At 46.0% G+C, this 17,565-nt stretch overlaps 1 protein-coding gene across 1 annotated transcript in view; it reads left to right on the forward strand.

Moving 5' to 3' along the window:
• The window catches only part of LOC115477644 (sodium-coupled monocarboxylate transporter 1-like), an 81,831-nt gene that overhangs the window by 37,771 nt on the left and 26,495 nt on the right, over positions 1–17,565 (forward strand). The window contains exons 6-10 of the mRNA XM_030214658.1: positions 351–491; positions 1,159–1,288; positions 4,583–4,671; positions 5,220–5,332; positions 7,143–7,210. Coding sequence (XP_030070518.1) covers positions 351–491; positions 1,159–1,288; positions 4,583–4,671; positions 5,220–5,332; positions 7,143–7,210 — 541 coding nt within the window. The remainder of the gene's footprint in view (positions 1–350; positions 492–1,158; positions 1,289–4,582; positions 4,672–5,219; positions 5,333–7,142; positions 7,211–17,565) is intronic.

The following is a 17,565-nucleotide window of genomic DNA, read 5'->3' on the forward strand; positions in this document are numbered from 1 at the left end:
CAACCTTCGAAAGCTAATCAAGAAACGTATTAAGTTATGTCCAATAAAAAAGGTATCATTTTATTTTCTTTTCCATGTTTTATTTTGTTTGATTTCTATTTATAACATCTTCCAAAGAAACTGCATTGGGAATTTCCCTTTGAAAACTGCAGTAACTTCCAGGTCTGTGTGTACAAAGATCAAAGTCTTAGGCAGTTTCAAAATTGTTCCCATTTTGGATTGTTCAGATAACATTTCTACTCCATTTCCTCTTCAGTTCAAAGCCTACTATTGCACAATAATTTATTTCTGGAATGAGTGCTCAGTTATTACTTTCACAGTTCATAAATCTGTCTTGCTTCTTTGCTTAGCTTTAATCCGAACCCCTTGCAACGACACAGCTTTTGGACAATTGTCATCGGTGGGACGTTTACCTGGACTGCCATCTATGGAGTCAATCAGTCTCAAGTCCAACGATATATTGCTTGCAAAACCAGGTTCCAAGCAAAAATGTAAGTTTGTTAAGAACAAGCCTATGTATTTCAACCATCTGTCAGAATGACAGACATTTTGGGGCAGAGTGTGGCTGTGGATTCCAGTTATGTGGGCAATTATAGAATAAGTGGGTTCCGCACATAAATTTCGGCACAGGTATTTGCACCGTGCTTTTGGATGTGCCTAGATTAACATCAGACCCCCTAACTTTAGGCACAACTTATAGAATAGCGTTTTAAGCAGGTTTTTTTTAGCGCCAATTTTTTAGGCATGATTTATAGAATTCACCTCTAGGAACCCTTTTATAGAATTGCCCTCGATGAGGGTAATTCTGTAAAGAACATGCCAACATTTAGGCCTCGTGAACACATGTAAATGGGCAGAATACTGCCACATATGTGGATAAATGCTGGCGTTCCAGTTACACGCTATTCTTTAAAATGGCGCCTAAACGCGATGCCTTGTAGTTTGAAAGTAGCCATACACATGGGCTGAGTCTGGATTAAGCCTTGGAATGGAGATGGGGTGGGTGATAGGCACACACCTATTTAAGTTATAGAATACTATAATTTATGTGTGTTTTGTCTAAACAGTCTGCTCTGTGGCTGGTGCAAGTGTTTGTGCCTTAACGTTTTGCCTTTTATGTGTGGATGTATGAATAATAATTCAGTCTTGTCCTTTTAGGTCTCTTTATGTGAACCTTTTGGGACTTTGGGCCATTCTTGCCTGTGCCGTGCTGAGTGGACTTGCCTTGTTCTCAATATACAAAGACTGTGATCCTTGGACGGCTAACTATATTTCTGCTCCAGACCAGGTGCGCTAATACAACCCTAAGGATAACTTTGTATAGGATGTCTAGATCAGAACAGTGGCATAGCCAAGGGTGGGCCCAGGCCCACCCACTTTGGGCCCGGGCCCACCCACTTTGGGCTCAGGCCCACCCAGTAGCAACTCACCTATGATGTGGCTGGCAGGGATCCTCAAGCCCCACCAGTCGAAAACGCCCAACAACTATCCCTCCTACATACGTTGTAAATAGCACATCTTCGCCTGCAGTGAGCGGCGACTCATACATACTGTTTGCACCAGCCCCACAGCCTTCCCTCCGATGTATTCCCACTTATGCAGAAACAGGAAGTTGCATCAGAGAGAAGGCTGTGGGGCCAACATGAGCAGTGTGTATTAGTTGCTGCTCGCTGCCGGTGAAAATCTGCTATTTAAAAGGTATTCAGGCGTGGGCGGATGTTTGAGAGACCATATGGCATGCAGGCGAGAGTGGGAGAGACCGAATCCCTTGTGGGACAGGGCGGAGTTCTTCTGCCCACCTATCTTGGGCCCAGACTCACCCAAAATTGGGTGTCTGGCTACGCCCCTGAATCAGAAAGTACATTTTTAAAAACCTTAGCCAATGTGGAGCCTTTTCTAACATAAGTATAGATAGCACCAGCTACAGGAAGAAGCTCATATAGGTGGGGACACATTCAACAGGAACAGCCATTGTATTCAGAAACAGTGGCATCAGTAAGGAGGTTGCACATTTAAGTAGCTCTTTATACATGGGTATGTGGCTAGTTATACATGAAAGTGGCAACACTTCCACATTGAAGTGGTGGATTTTAGAAATCTGGGCATTCATTGAATTTAAATTGGATTTAGCTCACACTCAGTGATAGCTGAAGGTGAGTTGTATTTAGGCGCATTAGATATTTCCCTGATCCAGAAGAACTTAACAGTCTAACTTTGTAGCTGATCCGATAGAGAGTTAAGTAACTTGTCCAAGATCATAAGAAGCAGCAATGGACTTTGAACCCTGGCTCCCCTAGTTGTCACCCCTGTGCTCTAACCACTAAGCTATTCCTCTACTCTGATTAAGGAGCCATCCTCCAAAACTCAAACTTTTTCACTTTTTCCTCAGCTGCCGATGCCGGTACTTTGCGCTCACTTACCTTTAGCATATGCACACGAACTGAGTATGCGCAAGGGGTGCTGGCAGTGGCAACTTAGGAAGGCGCTGCCAACTGCTGAGCTAAGCACAGGTGTTTCTGGGTGCCTTTGGGAAAATCTTCAGCTAACAGGGCTAGGGGATCCAAGCTCTTCTAACATACTTAGGACAGAGCAGTGGGGGCAGTCCACCTTGGGTGCCGGCAGCAAAGGAGTGCACAGAGCAGGTGTGCAGCTGTCAGCTCTGCTGGTCTCCTGCCCTGGAACAGGAAGTTGATGTCAGAGGGGGCAGAGGACTGGCAGAGCCAGCAGCTGCACACCTGCACTGCGCACCCCCTTGCTTAGAGGAGGGGGTGTGCTCTGCCAGGGAGGTGCGTGTGTGTGTGTGTGTGCGCTGCCTGGAGGTGTGTGTGTGCTCCACAAGGGGGGGGCTGTGTGCTTTGCCCTGGGTGCCACATAGGGTAGGTACGCCATTGCCCAGCTCAGGCACTTATAGTTTTTTTTAAAGTTGAGTTGGGGGAGAAGTGTGGAGAGGACATTCACCCCCAAATTCTAGATATGGTGCCAAGATTTGCATGCCTAAGTTTGTGTGCACTCCTGAAATTCTTGCACAAATTATTTGTAAAATGAGCTGTGAACCATCAATAATTTTGTGCTAACAACCTATTATTGATGTTAATTGGGCACTCATTAGAATTTGCACACGCATCTCACTGTGCACTATTCTGTAAGGCAGAGTGCCTAACTCCCATAGTGCATATCTCAAAAGGGGGTGTGGCCATGGGTATGTCAGTGGCATTCCAAAAAGTTGCATGTGTAATTATGGAATACTGGCTCAGCATGCCTAACTTGGGCACCAGGTACATAGCCAGATACCCAATTTTGCAAACTGTCAATGCTGCTTTCCCTTCGCCATCATTATTCCTAGGATGCATCTATATACATTATTTGATATCTCTCTTATAAACAGTAGTAATAAACAATGTTAAAAGTTCCTATAACCAGCCCCTCCAAATGACACACTGATTACAATTTATAACAAATTACTACTCTACCTATGAAAAGTTATTCCGTTATTATACTTCCTCTGTGTACATCCATATGCTGCACAAGCCAGCGTGTTTGAAAATTTAAGTGAGATAAAATAAAAATGCTACCAACAATAAAGAATGACAACAAGGATGCAGCAGTTCATAGGTTTGCTTGCTTTGTTTTGAGTGTACTAAATGACGACTGTGTGCAGGAAATGGGAAACAGAGATTAACCAAATTGGCTTCAACTTTTTGACTTCATCCTGTCTCCTGCTTTCTTCAGCCTCTTTGAGATAGGCCCATGCTGTCTCCTGTCATAAAACCACCTTGCTTGGAATCCTGAAGAACTTGCCTCTCCTTCACTATTGCAAATGTGTTAGTGAAACAGCACCCCCCAGTGGCATGACTGTTGGTAGAGGACACCTGCTCAGTTTAGAAGGAGCAGTGTCCTCTAGGCACCTAATTGTAGGTGCCCAGTTATAGAATTGCCCCCTATACACACTTGCACATACCCATACTCCTTCAGTCTATTACTTGTACAGCCTCACATTTCTCTCTGCACTGGGGGAAGTGTTTATTCAACTGAGCTAAAGTCATTGATAAGATTAGGATCACTGCTACCTATACAAAACAATATTTCAATATCGCAAATATTGTTACCATTCTTAAATATGTTTTGCTTTTTACAGAGTACCCTCAGTAGCGGACATATATATCAAGTTACCAGAGTCATAGGATATTTATATTTCGTGATCTGTTGATAAGATTAGAGCATTACTGTCTTTTTACACAGAGGATTGTTATTGCTTTATGCAGTAGTATAATTGGAATCAGTGCATCTTTTCTAGCAAAAAAGGTGCCGGTACTCCAATGCTAGGCCACCCTTCAAGGGTGGGGTGATCACTAAGGGATCCACCTCACAATAGCCAGGCCCCCTGCAACCAGTCACAGAACCTATGACAAGGCAGAATTGGTGTGTAGAGTCTGAGCTTTTTCATTAAAACTTGGGGTCCTTGGGTCAATTTTAGCAGACACTGGAAAAGGTGCCGGTACTCAGTACCCCCAAGTACCCCCACAAAAAAAGCCCTGATTGGAATACTTTTGTTAAGATTTTGCAAATGTTTGATTTTTTTCAGCTCATGCCTTATCTTGCATTGGACATTTTACGAGACTACCCAGGACTTCCAGGGCTCTTTGTGGCTTGTGCCTACAGTGGGACTTTGAGGTACATTTAGAACAGTCATCTCTCTTTCTTAGTTGCATGAGCTGTAAATATCCTCACACATCTAGTATCGTCTGTTGCATGCTTAGAATTTGCAGTGACATACCGAGGGGGGGCGGTGGGGGCAATCTGCCCCGGGTGTACGCTGAAGGGGGTGCAGGGAACCAGCCGCGCGGCTGTCAGCTCCGCTGGTTCCCTGCACCCTCTGATGTTACTTCCTTTTCTGGGGTAGGGAACTGGCAGAGCTGACAGCCGCGCGGCTGCTCCCAGTACCCCAGGAGGTAAGAGCAATGCACCTGGGGGGGGGGGGTTGAGGTGATGTGCCGAGGGGGATGATGCTGCACCTTGTGGGTGTCAATGCTGCACCCGGGGGGGGGGGGGGGAATGACGCTGCACCCAAGGGGTGCACAGCGGCGATCTGCCCCTGGTGGCAGCTAATCAAGGAACACCACTGAGAATATGGTGACTTATAAAGTGAGTTGCACTGTACTGTATATTCAGACATGTCTCCAGCGGACATCAACATGACTTTTTAATTTGTTCTCCCGCAGCACCGTGTCGTCCAGTATCAATGCTTTAGCTGCTGTAACAGTTGAGGATCTCATCAAGCCCTACTTCAGATCTCTCAATGAACAGAAGCTGTCTTGGATTTCCAAAGGGATGAGTAAGTCTGAAATTAGTATTTGCTTCCTATGATTTTTTTGAGAGATGCAGAATAGGCAAATTAAAACTATTGTTTAACATAGGAAGTTTTGTCATCTACCTTGGACTGTTTGGCATATACTATATATTTGGAGCATATACTGATGGTTTAAGTAGGAGAAAGCTGTATATTATATAAATTCAACAAAGAAAGAGACAAACTGACAAGGGCGCCCTGGGCACTGATAATGATCCTGAAGCAACTGTTGTGATGGCCAAGAGCTAGACAGGGGTAGACCATCTCCAGCCCCTGTGGACACCTATTCAATTGGGATTTACATGGTAACATAGCAAATGTCAGCAGATAAAGACCTACACATTCCATCCAGTTTGCCCAACAAGGTGGCTAGAGTTGAATCTGACACTCTGCACCAGGGGCGTAGCCAGACCTCGAGGTGGGAGGGGGCCAGAGCCCAAAGTAAGGGGGCACATTTTGGTCTACCTCCCCACCGCTGCCTTGCCACCCCCCCACCCTACCCACTTACCGCAAGTGCTGCTGTTGCTGCTGCACATACCTTGGCTGGCAGGGGTCCCCAACCCCCGCCAGCTGAAGCACAATTTCCAGCGCTGGTCTTCAGCGCCGCTGCATTTCCTGTCCTGGCTGCTCTCTCTTCCCCTCATGTCATGTCCGGCATGCTGGAGACCAGTGCTGGAAAACAACACTTCAGTTGGTGGGGGTTGGGGACCCCTGCTAGCCAAACCAGGGGCAAAGATCCGTTTGGGGGGCCAAGGCCCCCCTGGTCCCCCATAGCTACACCATTGCTCTGTACAGGTTCCACCTCTTCATTGAGCTGGGAACCAAGGGCAGGTCTTGAGCTGTGTGCTCAGAACACCGCCTTCTTATTTACCTGTTAGCTCACTCCTTGTTCAGAAATAGCTCAAAGTTAGTTACATTCAAAAACAGTGGGTATTTTCCTCTCCCCAAAGGGTGATACTACTACTACTACTATTTAGCATTTCTATAGCGCTACAAGGCATACGCAGCGCTGCACAAACATAGAAGAAAGACAGTCCCTGCTCAAAGAGCTTACAATCTAATAGACAAAAAATAAATAAAGTAAGCAAATCAAATCAATTAATGTGTACAGGAAGGAGGAGAGGAGGCTAGGTGGAGGCGAGTGGTTACAAGTGGTTACGAGTCAAAAGCAATGTTAAAGAGGTGGGCTTTCAGTCTAGATTTAAAGGTGGCCAAGAATGGGGCAAGACGTATGGGCTCAGGAAGTTTATTCCAGGCGTAGGGTGCAGCGAGACAGAAGGCCCGAAGTCTGGAGTTGGCAGTAGTGGAGAAGGGAACAGATAAGAAGGATTTATCCATGGAGCGGAGTGCACGGGAAGGGGTGTAGGGAAGGATGAATGTGGAGAGATACTGGGGAGCAGTAGGGCTTACAATCTAAGGTAGAGGTTTTCAATCAAGTCCTCAGGACACACCCAGCCAGTTGGAGTTTTCAGGATATCTCCATTGGGTTCTCAAAATGATGCCAGACAGGCATTCTTGTGCCTGTTTTTTTGGCGTTTATAAGTTGGACGTGTCAGTTTGGAAAATGGCTCTTCCTTTTAGATGTCGTCTGTGCAAATATGTCCATCTTAAAGCCATTTTCAAAAAGGGAAACCCAGACGTTTTTCAAAAATATCTCTAAGATAGACGTTTTTTGGATGTAATGAGCTAAATGTCCCATTTCTGACTTGAACTCTTTTTCAAAAATGCTCCTATAAGTCTAGCAAGTATGGGAAGATCAGATACTCATAATGATATCTTTTGCATATTTATTTAGGCCTGTTATATGGAGTCGTGTGTATTACCATGGCAGCATTGGCATCTCTAATGGGAGCCTTATTACAGGTAGGTGGTATTATGCTAAGCTTATCACAATGTCATTACAAGGCATCTGAGTGCATTTCCCCCCAATGTTTTCCAGAATATTTTAGTAAACTAATAAAAAAAGGCCCGTTTCTGGAGCCAATGAAACGGGCGCTAGCAAGGCTTTCCTGTGCCCCCCCCCCCCACCCGTCGTCGATGTTGGTGAATTGCTCCGCCTCCGCCGTCAATGTCATAACGTTTGACGCGAGGGCGGTGAATTGCTCCACCTCCGCCCTCAACGTCATAATGTTTGACGTGAGGGCGGGGCCCAGAGACTGTGATTTTTTAGGCTTCAGAGCTTCGAACATACGAACCTTGGCTTCAGTGACGTCAGCAGCCAATAGAACGTTGAGGGTGAGTTTTATACATATAGATGATAAAGGCCAATGGAGCTCTTGTGATCCCTCGATTGTTTATCGTCTAACCGTACCTGAATTGTGGGAAAAAGGTAAAGGCAGTCTCTTGAAGACAAGTACCAAGTCATGAATGACTTATGGGGGCCGCCACTAATGTGACGGTTTCTTGGCAGACTGTTAGTGAGGTTGTTTTTCCATTGCCTTCCCCAGTCATTTTCACCTTCCTGCTAAGGCTGGGCATTCATTTGCCAACTGAAAGTGGGTGGATAGCTGAGTTGATCAGAAGCTGGCTACCTGAGGTGGGGGTGAGTTTCAGAGTTGATAAGAACTTCCATATCATTGTCTCATATATCAAAGGTATTGTACAGGAAAGAATCTGAAATATTCAACTAAAATGTTGGACCAGTAGGCCATTATCAAACCAAAAAAAGTGCTTAAGCACATCACCCAATATGGTTTGAAAAAAATGAGTGAATCAAAACAATCCTCACTCTTAAATTGAAGGAAAAGACCTCAGCAATCGCAGGCCCAGCATCTTAGGCTGCAAATTGTAGCCAATTTCATGGTGTCTCAAAGGTGACTCCTTTATCTTTCACAGGTTAAAAAAAAACCCTCCACTATTTTTGTGACTTTTTTTATGATTACAAAATGAAAAATTACTCCAACATTGAGCTCTAGCACATTAACACATAAGTCAGGGAAACACTCATCCAATCATTAGTTGACTCGAGAAATCATATGTTGTGTCCTTTTTGCCCTTATGTTGGCCTGTTGTTTCACACTCAGGCCTTCTCAGGGGACAACTCTGTGTAGGGTTACCATATGTCCTCTTTTAAGAAGACATATCCTTCTTTTAGACTTCTTCAGATATGTCCTCTAGGTTTTTTAATTTTTAGGAAAATGTCCTCTATATCTTTAATGAGCCTATGACCAACACATCTCTGGCCTATTAGTCAGTCTGGACACATGGGGGTGCTAAAGAGCTAGAAAGGCATTGCTGATCTCCTCTTTGTTTCCCAGCTGGTTGAATCTGTGGAAGGAATTTTGTTTGTGGAGCACATGTGTAAGCATAAGTCATGCAAAGACTTTCACTCGTATCTCAGAAGCCAGCTAAAGTTGTTGAGGGATATCCGCTCTTCTAATAAGTACACTTGGAGGGGCATTTATCGATATGACGTCTTAGTTTGACTTTGGATGTTTTGCAAAAAATGTCCAAAATCTGACTAGAAAAGAAGGTCATTTTCAAAAAAGAAAAATGTCTACCTTTTGTTTTCAAAATAGAAGGTTTTGTGATTTGGACGTTTTGTTTTTTGGTTGATTTTTGAAAAAAAAAAAAATGTCCAAATGCAAAATGCACAAAATCAAGCCATTGGGATGTAGGAGGAGCCAGCATTTTTAGTATACTGGTCCCCCTGACATCCCAGTAAAGCAATAGGGCACCCTAGAGGGCACTGCAGTTGACTTCGTAAAATGCTCACAGGTACACATCTCACCACTGCTCCCTTACCTTGTCTGTGAAGCCCCCCAAAACCCACTACCCCCAACTTTACATCACTACCATAGCTCTTATGGGTGAAGGGGGCACCTATATGTGGGTACAGTGGGTTTCTGGTGAGTTTTGGAGGGTTCACAGTTTCCTCCACAAGTTTAACAGGTAGGGGGTGGTAGGAACCTGGGTCTACCTGTGTGCAGTGTACTGCATCCACAACTAGACTACTCCAGGGACCTGTATGCTATTCTGATGGACCTGAGTATAACATCTGAGGGTGGCACAGAGGCTGGCAAGTAATGTTTTCATCACATTTTGGGGGTGGGTGGGAGGGGGTTACTGACCACTGGGGAAATAAGGGGAGGTCATTCCTGATTCCCTCCAGTGGTCATCTGGTTATTTAGGGCAACCTTTTGTGCCTTATTCATTATAAAAACAGGTCTAACTCAAAACATCTAGGTAGTTCTGGACGATTTTGTTTTGTTCCATTATGGCTGAAAAACGTCTAAGTCTTAGGAATGCCCACGTTCCGCCTGATCATACCCCTGGCATTCCCCCTTGAGATTTGGATGCACTTCTGGCGGACTTCAGAGAAAAATGTCTAAAAACAGGTTTTAAAAATGCTGATTTGGATGTTTTTGTTAGAAAAGCGTCCAAATGCAGATTTATGCCACTTTTTAGACGTTTTTCTCTTTTGAAAATGAGCCCATTGGTCTCAGACTCAGTCAAATTCAAATCCAGAAGTTTTTGAAAAGTAGATTATTGTCTTCTCCTTTCCTGTAAGTCAGTCACTGTTTGATGTGTGTTCATTAAGAAAAAGCCATTGACACATTTGCTAATCCTATATAATAATTTGCACCTCCAACGTTCCATGTCTGGCTTCCTGGGTTCGTAACATCTCCTGACGTCAGCCAGCCTCCAGCTTTCCATTCCCCCTCACTGTCCCGCCCTCGCATCAAGACGTAATGACGTCAGAGGGCAGAACAGTGAGAGGGAAGGGAACGCTGGAGGTGAGCTGACTTCAGGAGGGATGTTACGAACGGAACTGAAGCCAGAGCCAGCCAGCCAGAGAACGTTCAGGTACAAATCGAGGGGAGGAGAGAATCATGGGACATCGAGGGGAGGGAGGGCAGGGGAGGAGAATTGATGGACATGGATGGGATGGGAGGACAGTAGAGGAGAGAGTTGCAGAACACGGATGGGAGGGCAGGGAAGAGGAGAATCGCTGGACATGGAGGGGAGAGGAGGGAAGAATTGCTGGACATGGAGGGGAGGGGAGGGCAGGGGAGAGAGAAAAAAAGCTTACCTGACAGCCTTCCTAGGGCCCGTCTCATTGTTGAGGAAACGTGCATGGTTCCACTAGTATTAAGTATTTCTTTAGCAAAGGTAGTGTTATGATTGGGGTCTGAACCCCTCTCAAACTTACCTCTTTCCTGGGGGTCAGCTTCTTAGCTGGCTTCTGTTTCTTTTCTCTGTCCTTTCTGAGCTGGCTCTGTCTCTCTGTGCTGGCAGCTTCCAGCAGCATGGGGTTAATTGTTTTACTTTACTACAGCTGTGTGTTGCCTGAGTTGCTCTAACTCTCTTTGGGTGTACTGGCTTCAAGGGTTTCACGGTTTTGCATTGGTGTGGGTTGGGCCTCTCTGGGTCAGTGTGCTTTTGCCTAGGTCTAGGGAGTGTGACATCATCAGGGAGGGCCTTGATAAGGAAGTGGTCTTGTTTCCTTCGGGGCCTTTGCAACAGTGGTGTTTGCTCTAGGTAGGGTGGTGCTGTGTGCACTTCTGACGTTGTGTCTAGTTTCCCTGCTTGCTTTTGCTAAGGTCCAGGTTAGTGTTAGTGCAGTGTGCACTGGTGACTGTGTGTGTAGCTTTCCTGTTTTTCCCTTATGGTTCCCCTGCTTTTCCCTCTTGGTTTTGGAAGCATTGCTATGTGTAGGGCTTTGGAAGCTCTGTTGCTGATAGAAGTACTTCAGGGTTTGGTGTTGTTAGGAACACTGCAGAGTTTGCTGTTAGAAGTACTTCTGGTGTTTGTGCTATTGGAAGCATTGCTATGTGTAGGGCTTTGGAAGCTCTGTTGCTGATAGAAGTACTTCAGGGTTTGGTGTTGTTAGGAACACTGCAGAGTTTGCTGTTAGAAGTACTTCTGGTGTTTGTGCTATTGGGAGCATTGCAGTCTTTGCTGTTGGTGTTTGGTGATTTAGAAGCACTTTTGGCTTATGTGTTAGCTTCACTGCTTTTTCCTTGTGGCTCCCCTGTCTTCCCTTTTAGTGCTAGGAGCTCTTCTGGTTGCTTGCCAGAGTAGTGCTTAGGAAGCACCTTGTTAGTTGTATCTAGCTTGCTAGAGCAGTGCTTAGGTAGCTGGTTAGTTCTGTGTTTAGCTTATTAGTGTAAAGCTCTGCTTGTAGCTTGGTGCTTAGTAGCACCTGTGTTAGCTTTGTGTTTAGTTCCCTGCTCTGTTAGTTTAGGGCTTAGGAAGTCCCTTTCTTGAGCAGGGCTTAGGAGCTCCTGTTTAGTATAGGGCTTAGGAAGTCCTTTTGTCAGTTTACTGTTAGGAACACTCCTGCTGGTTTAGGGATTGGGAGCATGTAGATCAGTTTAGGTTTAGGAGCACTTCTGTTTCCAGTCCTGGTCCCTATGTCATCCGGTATCCAGTAAGTCCTGTCGGCTACTCGAACCCAGGAGCTCAACTTCTGGTGAGGCAGCCATGGGCAAAGAAAGTGTTAACTCTGAGAAATAATTATATATATATAAGAAATGATATTAAAAGCTTGAAGTTTGAATTCTTTTCACTCTGCCAGCAAAGTAGTGAAGGAATGCAGGCTGGAATTAATTAGAGTCTAGTTTGGCCGAGCTAAGGTTAGGAAAGGTCAGTGAGAAATGAAACTCTGCCCCTTGTGAATTGCCAATGCTAGCTGGCACATCTGTAAATTATTAGGCTTACTGAATAGTTTTGTAAGCAGGCACGAGCCAGACATATGACATATTGTAGTTTAAGAATAGGCTGAAATACTATTTAGAAGTGCTTAATATGTAGATAGCTTAGATATAGATATATCTTATAAGATATATCTGATTATGCTTATTTTAGAATATGTTGTATTCTGTGTAAATTAATAATTCTGTGTAGAATGTCTTTCTAAATTCTGTATTACTCTTTGTCTGCTGTGAAGAGCCCAACATGTGTTTTGAATTAACTATGGTCTTAGCTAGTTCTGTGTATGGAGCTGAGAGGTGAAAAAGGTCAGAACTAGTCAGCTCTCTTCTCCTTGATTAATTATAGGTAAAATGCAGGAATGGTCTTGGAAGTAATAACCTGATATGTATGCTATTAATTAAGATTGGCTTTTGACCTCTTTAATGAATGCCAGAGTTTAGTTAGCAGTTAGTACTAGGAATATGAGAAATCAATCATAATAACATGTAAGAGACTGGAGACCAAATGTCTGGCTTAAGGGGCCCCAGGTCAGAGGTCAGTTTAGGATGTCTGGAACCTATGTAACTGATATTTCAAAAGTAATGATTGGTTGAGGCAAGGTAGCCAATCAGTTTCTTAACCAATTGGGAGTAAAGGGGGCTAGGCTAGGAGGAGGGCTTAGGACCCTATTTAAGTGGGAGCAGAAGCAGTTTACGTCAGAAGGAGCTCAGAAGAAAGAACTCAGAAGGAGCTCAGAAAAAAGAACTCAGAAGGAGCTCAGAAGAAAGAGAAGGACAGAAGGAACAGACAGAAGAAGGAGAAGACAGCATAAGAAGAGAAGCAGCTGAGACAAAGACACAGAGAGCTGAGAGAAAGAGAAGAGAGCTAGAACTGATGTCTTGCTTTGTTTGCTGGCAAATAAAGAAGATTTTTCTCTCATACTGGTGTGTGCTGTCTGACTCCTGAGGCATCACAAATTCATGCATCAATTCCTGCAACAATTCTTGGTGGCAGCGGTGGGATCATGAATCCTGCATTAATCCCAGCACCCAACTGACTGGAGAACATTCGCCGGGTATGTATTTTGTATTCTGTATTTTGTATTGTAATCCTAGCTAGGAAATTGTAAACCAGCCCCTCAAGAAAATTGAGGAAGGAGAATCTGATCAATTCTCAGCAAAGGCCCTAGTACCTTCTAGTCGCGGGGACTAGAAGCGAAAACGCTTGAGCTTATCTGTATTTGAGAAATCTGAAATTGTTGGGTGGGATTTTCTGTATGGAATGTGTGATGAGTGAATGATTAAATGAGTGCGGACTTCTTATAGCTGCATTTCCAGTTAACGCGAGTTCAATTGGTCAGCAACGGAAGGAAGCGATTGTTGTCTGTCTACCTAGTGTCTCGAGAGTGCAGACCCCTTACTGCATTCTCAAAAATTCCCCCCCTTTTTGTGTGTTGTAACTGTAAGCATTATGGGTGGGACATCATCTAGACAAATTGTTACCCCCCTAGATTGTATGCTTAGAAATTTTAAAAAAGGTTTTTTAATTAATGACTATGGACAGACTTTAAGCTCAGGTACTTTAAGAACCTTGTGTGAAGTTGAGTGGCCATCTATGGGAGTGGGGTGGCCCCCTAGTGGCAGCTTAGATATTGAAGTAATCCGGAAGGTCTATAGCATAGTAGTAGGAGAATCAGAATATTCTGAACAACTCCCTTATATAGATTCCTGGGACAGCCTTGTGACTGACCCTCCCTCCTGGTTGAAAACTTATATGGGATCCCCAGTAAAATTCATGTTAGGTCGTGTTCAAAGAAAGATTAGAAAATCTAAACTAGAAGAGGGAAAGAGCCCCAGGAAGCTTACCACCCAATCGGTGGCTTCCGCCCCTACCCTGTCCGAGAAACCCATACTCTCTGATGACCCCTCAGACCTTGAGCCACCACCTTATGGCCCATTGTTGGGGTTCCGTGCCACCCCCAGAGATCCACGCCGCCCAGCCCAAGCCTCTCCAGCACAGGCTTCTCCGGATAGTTCTTCCCCTCCTGTGCCAAACCTGCCACACCCTAGGTTGGACTTTTCACCTGGCCTCTACCCTTCTGTGCCACATCCTCCCCTGTTAACCTCTGTAGACCCACTTTGGGCTCCACTCCCTGACTCCTCAACTCCTGACAGCCCAGCCTCTCCCTCTAGTACCCCTACCCACTCATTAGGGGCCCGGCATCCCTTTCAATGGACTGACTCACCTGTGACCACCTCTCAGTCTATGAGTACCCCTCCCCATCCCTCAGGGGTTCAACACACCTCCACTGAATGGGTTAGACCCGCTGCAATTACCTTTGAGCATGATAGGAGGGTAGTTCCTAGCTCTACCTCAGATTCCATTCCCACCTCCTCGAGAGTTCTGCCACTCCGCCAGGTAACTACCACTCGACCGGATCCTAATAATCAGGGTCAGGTTATACAGGCACAGGCCTATCAGTATGTACCCTTCACAACCACTGATCTCCTGAATTGGAAGACGCATTACCCCTCTTATACTGAAAAGCCTCAGGCAGTGGTGGACCTAGTGACTAGCATTATGGCCACCCATAACCCAACCTGGACTGATTGTCAACAACTTCTCCTGACCCTCTTCACAACTGAGGAGAGGCGGAAGATTTTGCAAAATGCTGAGGCCATCACGCGAGAGCGTGTTCCCGACGGGACACAGGATCCAGAGGGATGGGTTAGAGCTCGGTTTCCTCGCGCAGCTCCAGCTTGGGATCCAAATGATGGGCAGCACTATGAACTGTTGTCTGGCTATTGCCGGGACTTACTGGAAGGTATGAGGAAAGGCATAAAGAGGCCCATTAATCTGGCAAAGGTCTCTGAAATTCTCCAAGGGGCAACTGAATCCCCTGGGGCCTTTCTAGAGCGACTAATTGAAGCCTACAGAACATACACCCCATTTGACCCTGAAGCCCAAGAAAACCAGAGAATGGTGAATAGCGCATTGGTGGCCCAGAGTATGCCAGATATCCGGAAGAAGTTGCAGCGTCAGGAGGGATTCGCAGGGATGAATACCACCCAGCTAATTGAGATCGCAACCAAGGTTTTCATTAATAGAGATCAGGAGGTGCGCCGAGAGGCTGACCGGAAGATGCAGAAGAAGGCCGACCTTTTAGCGGCAGCCATTACTAATTCCACCCTTAACCGAGGTCGACCTCTAGCTAATGGGAAGCCAAAGTGGGACCCCGGACCACCAGTCAGGCCCCGAGATTCCTTCAATCAATCCCGGCCAAGGGGGGAGAATCCCAGACCAAGATTGGAGAGGGACCAGTGTGCCTATTGTAAGGAAAGAGGGCACTGGAAAGATGAATGCCCCCAGAGGCGCCAGGGACTGAGAAGGGGACCAGGAGATCGAGGAAGCCGAGGCCGAGTTCGAGAGGGAAGATATGAGCCTCCTGAATCTGACATCATCGGGATAGCCGAGATGGCAGAATGGGACGAATAGGACAGACCGGGTTCCTACAAACTGGGCTCCCAGGAACCTATGGTCAAGCTAACTATAGGGAGCCGCTCAATTCCATTCATGATTGATACAGGAGCTGAACATTCTGTTGTGACAGAGCGATTAGCGCCTGTGTCTGGAAAAACTGTCCGAGTGGTGGGAGCCACGGGGGTGCAGAACCGGAGGCCTTTCCTGACAACCCGTAGATGCCAATTAGGCTCACACATAGTCACTCATGAATTCTTGTATATGCCAGACTGTCCAATCCCTTTGTTAGGTCGAGACCTGCTGTCCAAGCTTAGGGCCCAAATTTCTTTTGACTCTGATGGCCAGACTTCAGTCTCCTTTCGGCCCCCGACATCCAGCCCTAAGGGTATATTGAGTTTCTGTTGCCCTCTTGAAGAAGAATGGCGGCTGCATCAGTCGCATGGCCAAGTTGACCTACCCCTGGCAGACAGCTTTCAGGTCAGTGGGGTATGGGCAGAAGATAATCCCCCAGGGTTGGCCCGAAATATTCCTCCTGTACATGTAGACTTACTTCCAAGTGCCCGGCCAATCCATCTTCGCCAATACCCAATTCCCAGAAAGGCTCTGGAAGGGATTCAAGCACATTTGAATCGTCTGTTATCCCATGGAATTATTCGTCCTTGCCAGTCTCCATGGAATACGCCACTATTGCCAGTTCAGAAGCCAGGGACTGAGGACTACCGGCCAGTCCAAGACTTACGAGTGGTCAACAAATCCACTATCTCATTACACCCTGTAGTGCCTAATCCATATGTCCTGCTAGGATTGATACCTTCTGGGGCTACCCATTTCACAACACTAGACCTAAAAGATGCCTTCTTTTGTATTCGGGTGGCCCCCGCCAGTCAATTGCTTTTTGCCTTTCAATGGGAAAACCCAGTAACAGGAAGGAAGCTTCAGTATACATGGACCCGCCTGCCACAGGGGTTCAAGAATTCCCCCACTATTTTTGGGACAGCCCTAGGGCAAGACCTTAAGACTTTTAAATCTGAGCCTTCCAGGCGAGTTTTACTCCAGTATGTAGATGACCTCCTGATTGCAGCAGTGACCCAGGAAGAGTGTTTTGAGGCTACTAGAGAATTGCTGGAGCTACTCTTGGATGCAGGCTATAAGGTCTCACGCTCAAAGGCCCAACTTTGTCAGTCAGAAGTGAAGTATCTGGGCTTTTGCATTTCCCAGGGAAGTCGGAGACTGGATGCTAGTAGGAAGCAAGCAGTTGCTGCAATTCCCCAACCCAAGTCCAGAAGAGAAGTTAGGGAATTTCTGGGAGCAGCCGGATTTTGCAGAATTTGGATTCCAAATTTTGCATTGATGGCGAAACCCCTTTACCAAGCCACAAAGGGGGGTGAAAAGGAACCATTTGAATGGGGACCTACTGCTCAACAATCCTTCATTGCCATAAAGAAAGCCCTACTCCAAGCCCCTGCGTTAGGCCTTCCTGATGTGGAGAAACCTTTCTCACTGTATGTCCATGAGCGACAGGGGGTTGCTCTGGGTGTGCTGACCCAGATGATGGGATCCTGGCAGAGGCCTGTTGCATACCTGTCTAAACAGCTGGATGGAGTGGCTAAAGGATGGCCAGCCTGCATGAGGGCCATTGCAGCAACAGCCTTACTGGTCCAGGAAGCTGATAAGTTGACCTTGGGGCAAGAACTGGTTGTTAAAGTCCCCCATGCAGTTCTCACCCTCATGGAGTATAAGGGCAACCACTGGTTTACAAATAACCGCATGGTTAAGTACCAAGCTAGCTTGTGTGAGAATCCACGGATACACCTGGAAACAGTGGCTACATTCAATCCTGCTACTCTTTTGCCAGCATCTGAGGGACCACCGGATCATGACTGTATCCAAACTATGGATGAAGTGTACTCCAGTCGACCAGATCTTAAAGATGTTCCATGGAGGGACCCAGATGTAATTTATTTCACAGATGGAAGCAGTTATGTGGAGAACTCCAAGCGATTGGCAGGCTATGCTGTGGTGACAGAGGACAAGGTGATAGAAGCAAGAGCCCTGCCCCAAGGAACTTCAGCTCAGAAAGCAGAACTTGTGGCCCTCATACG

This window comes from Microcaecilia unicolor, chromosome 9 (assembly GCF_901765095.1).
Source record: "Microcaecilia unicolor chromosome 9, aMicUni1.1, whole genome shotgun sequence".
Lineage (NCBI taxonomy): Eukaryota > Metazoa > Chordata > Amphibia > Gymnophiona > Siphonopidae > Microcaecilia > Microcaecilia unicolor.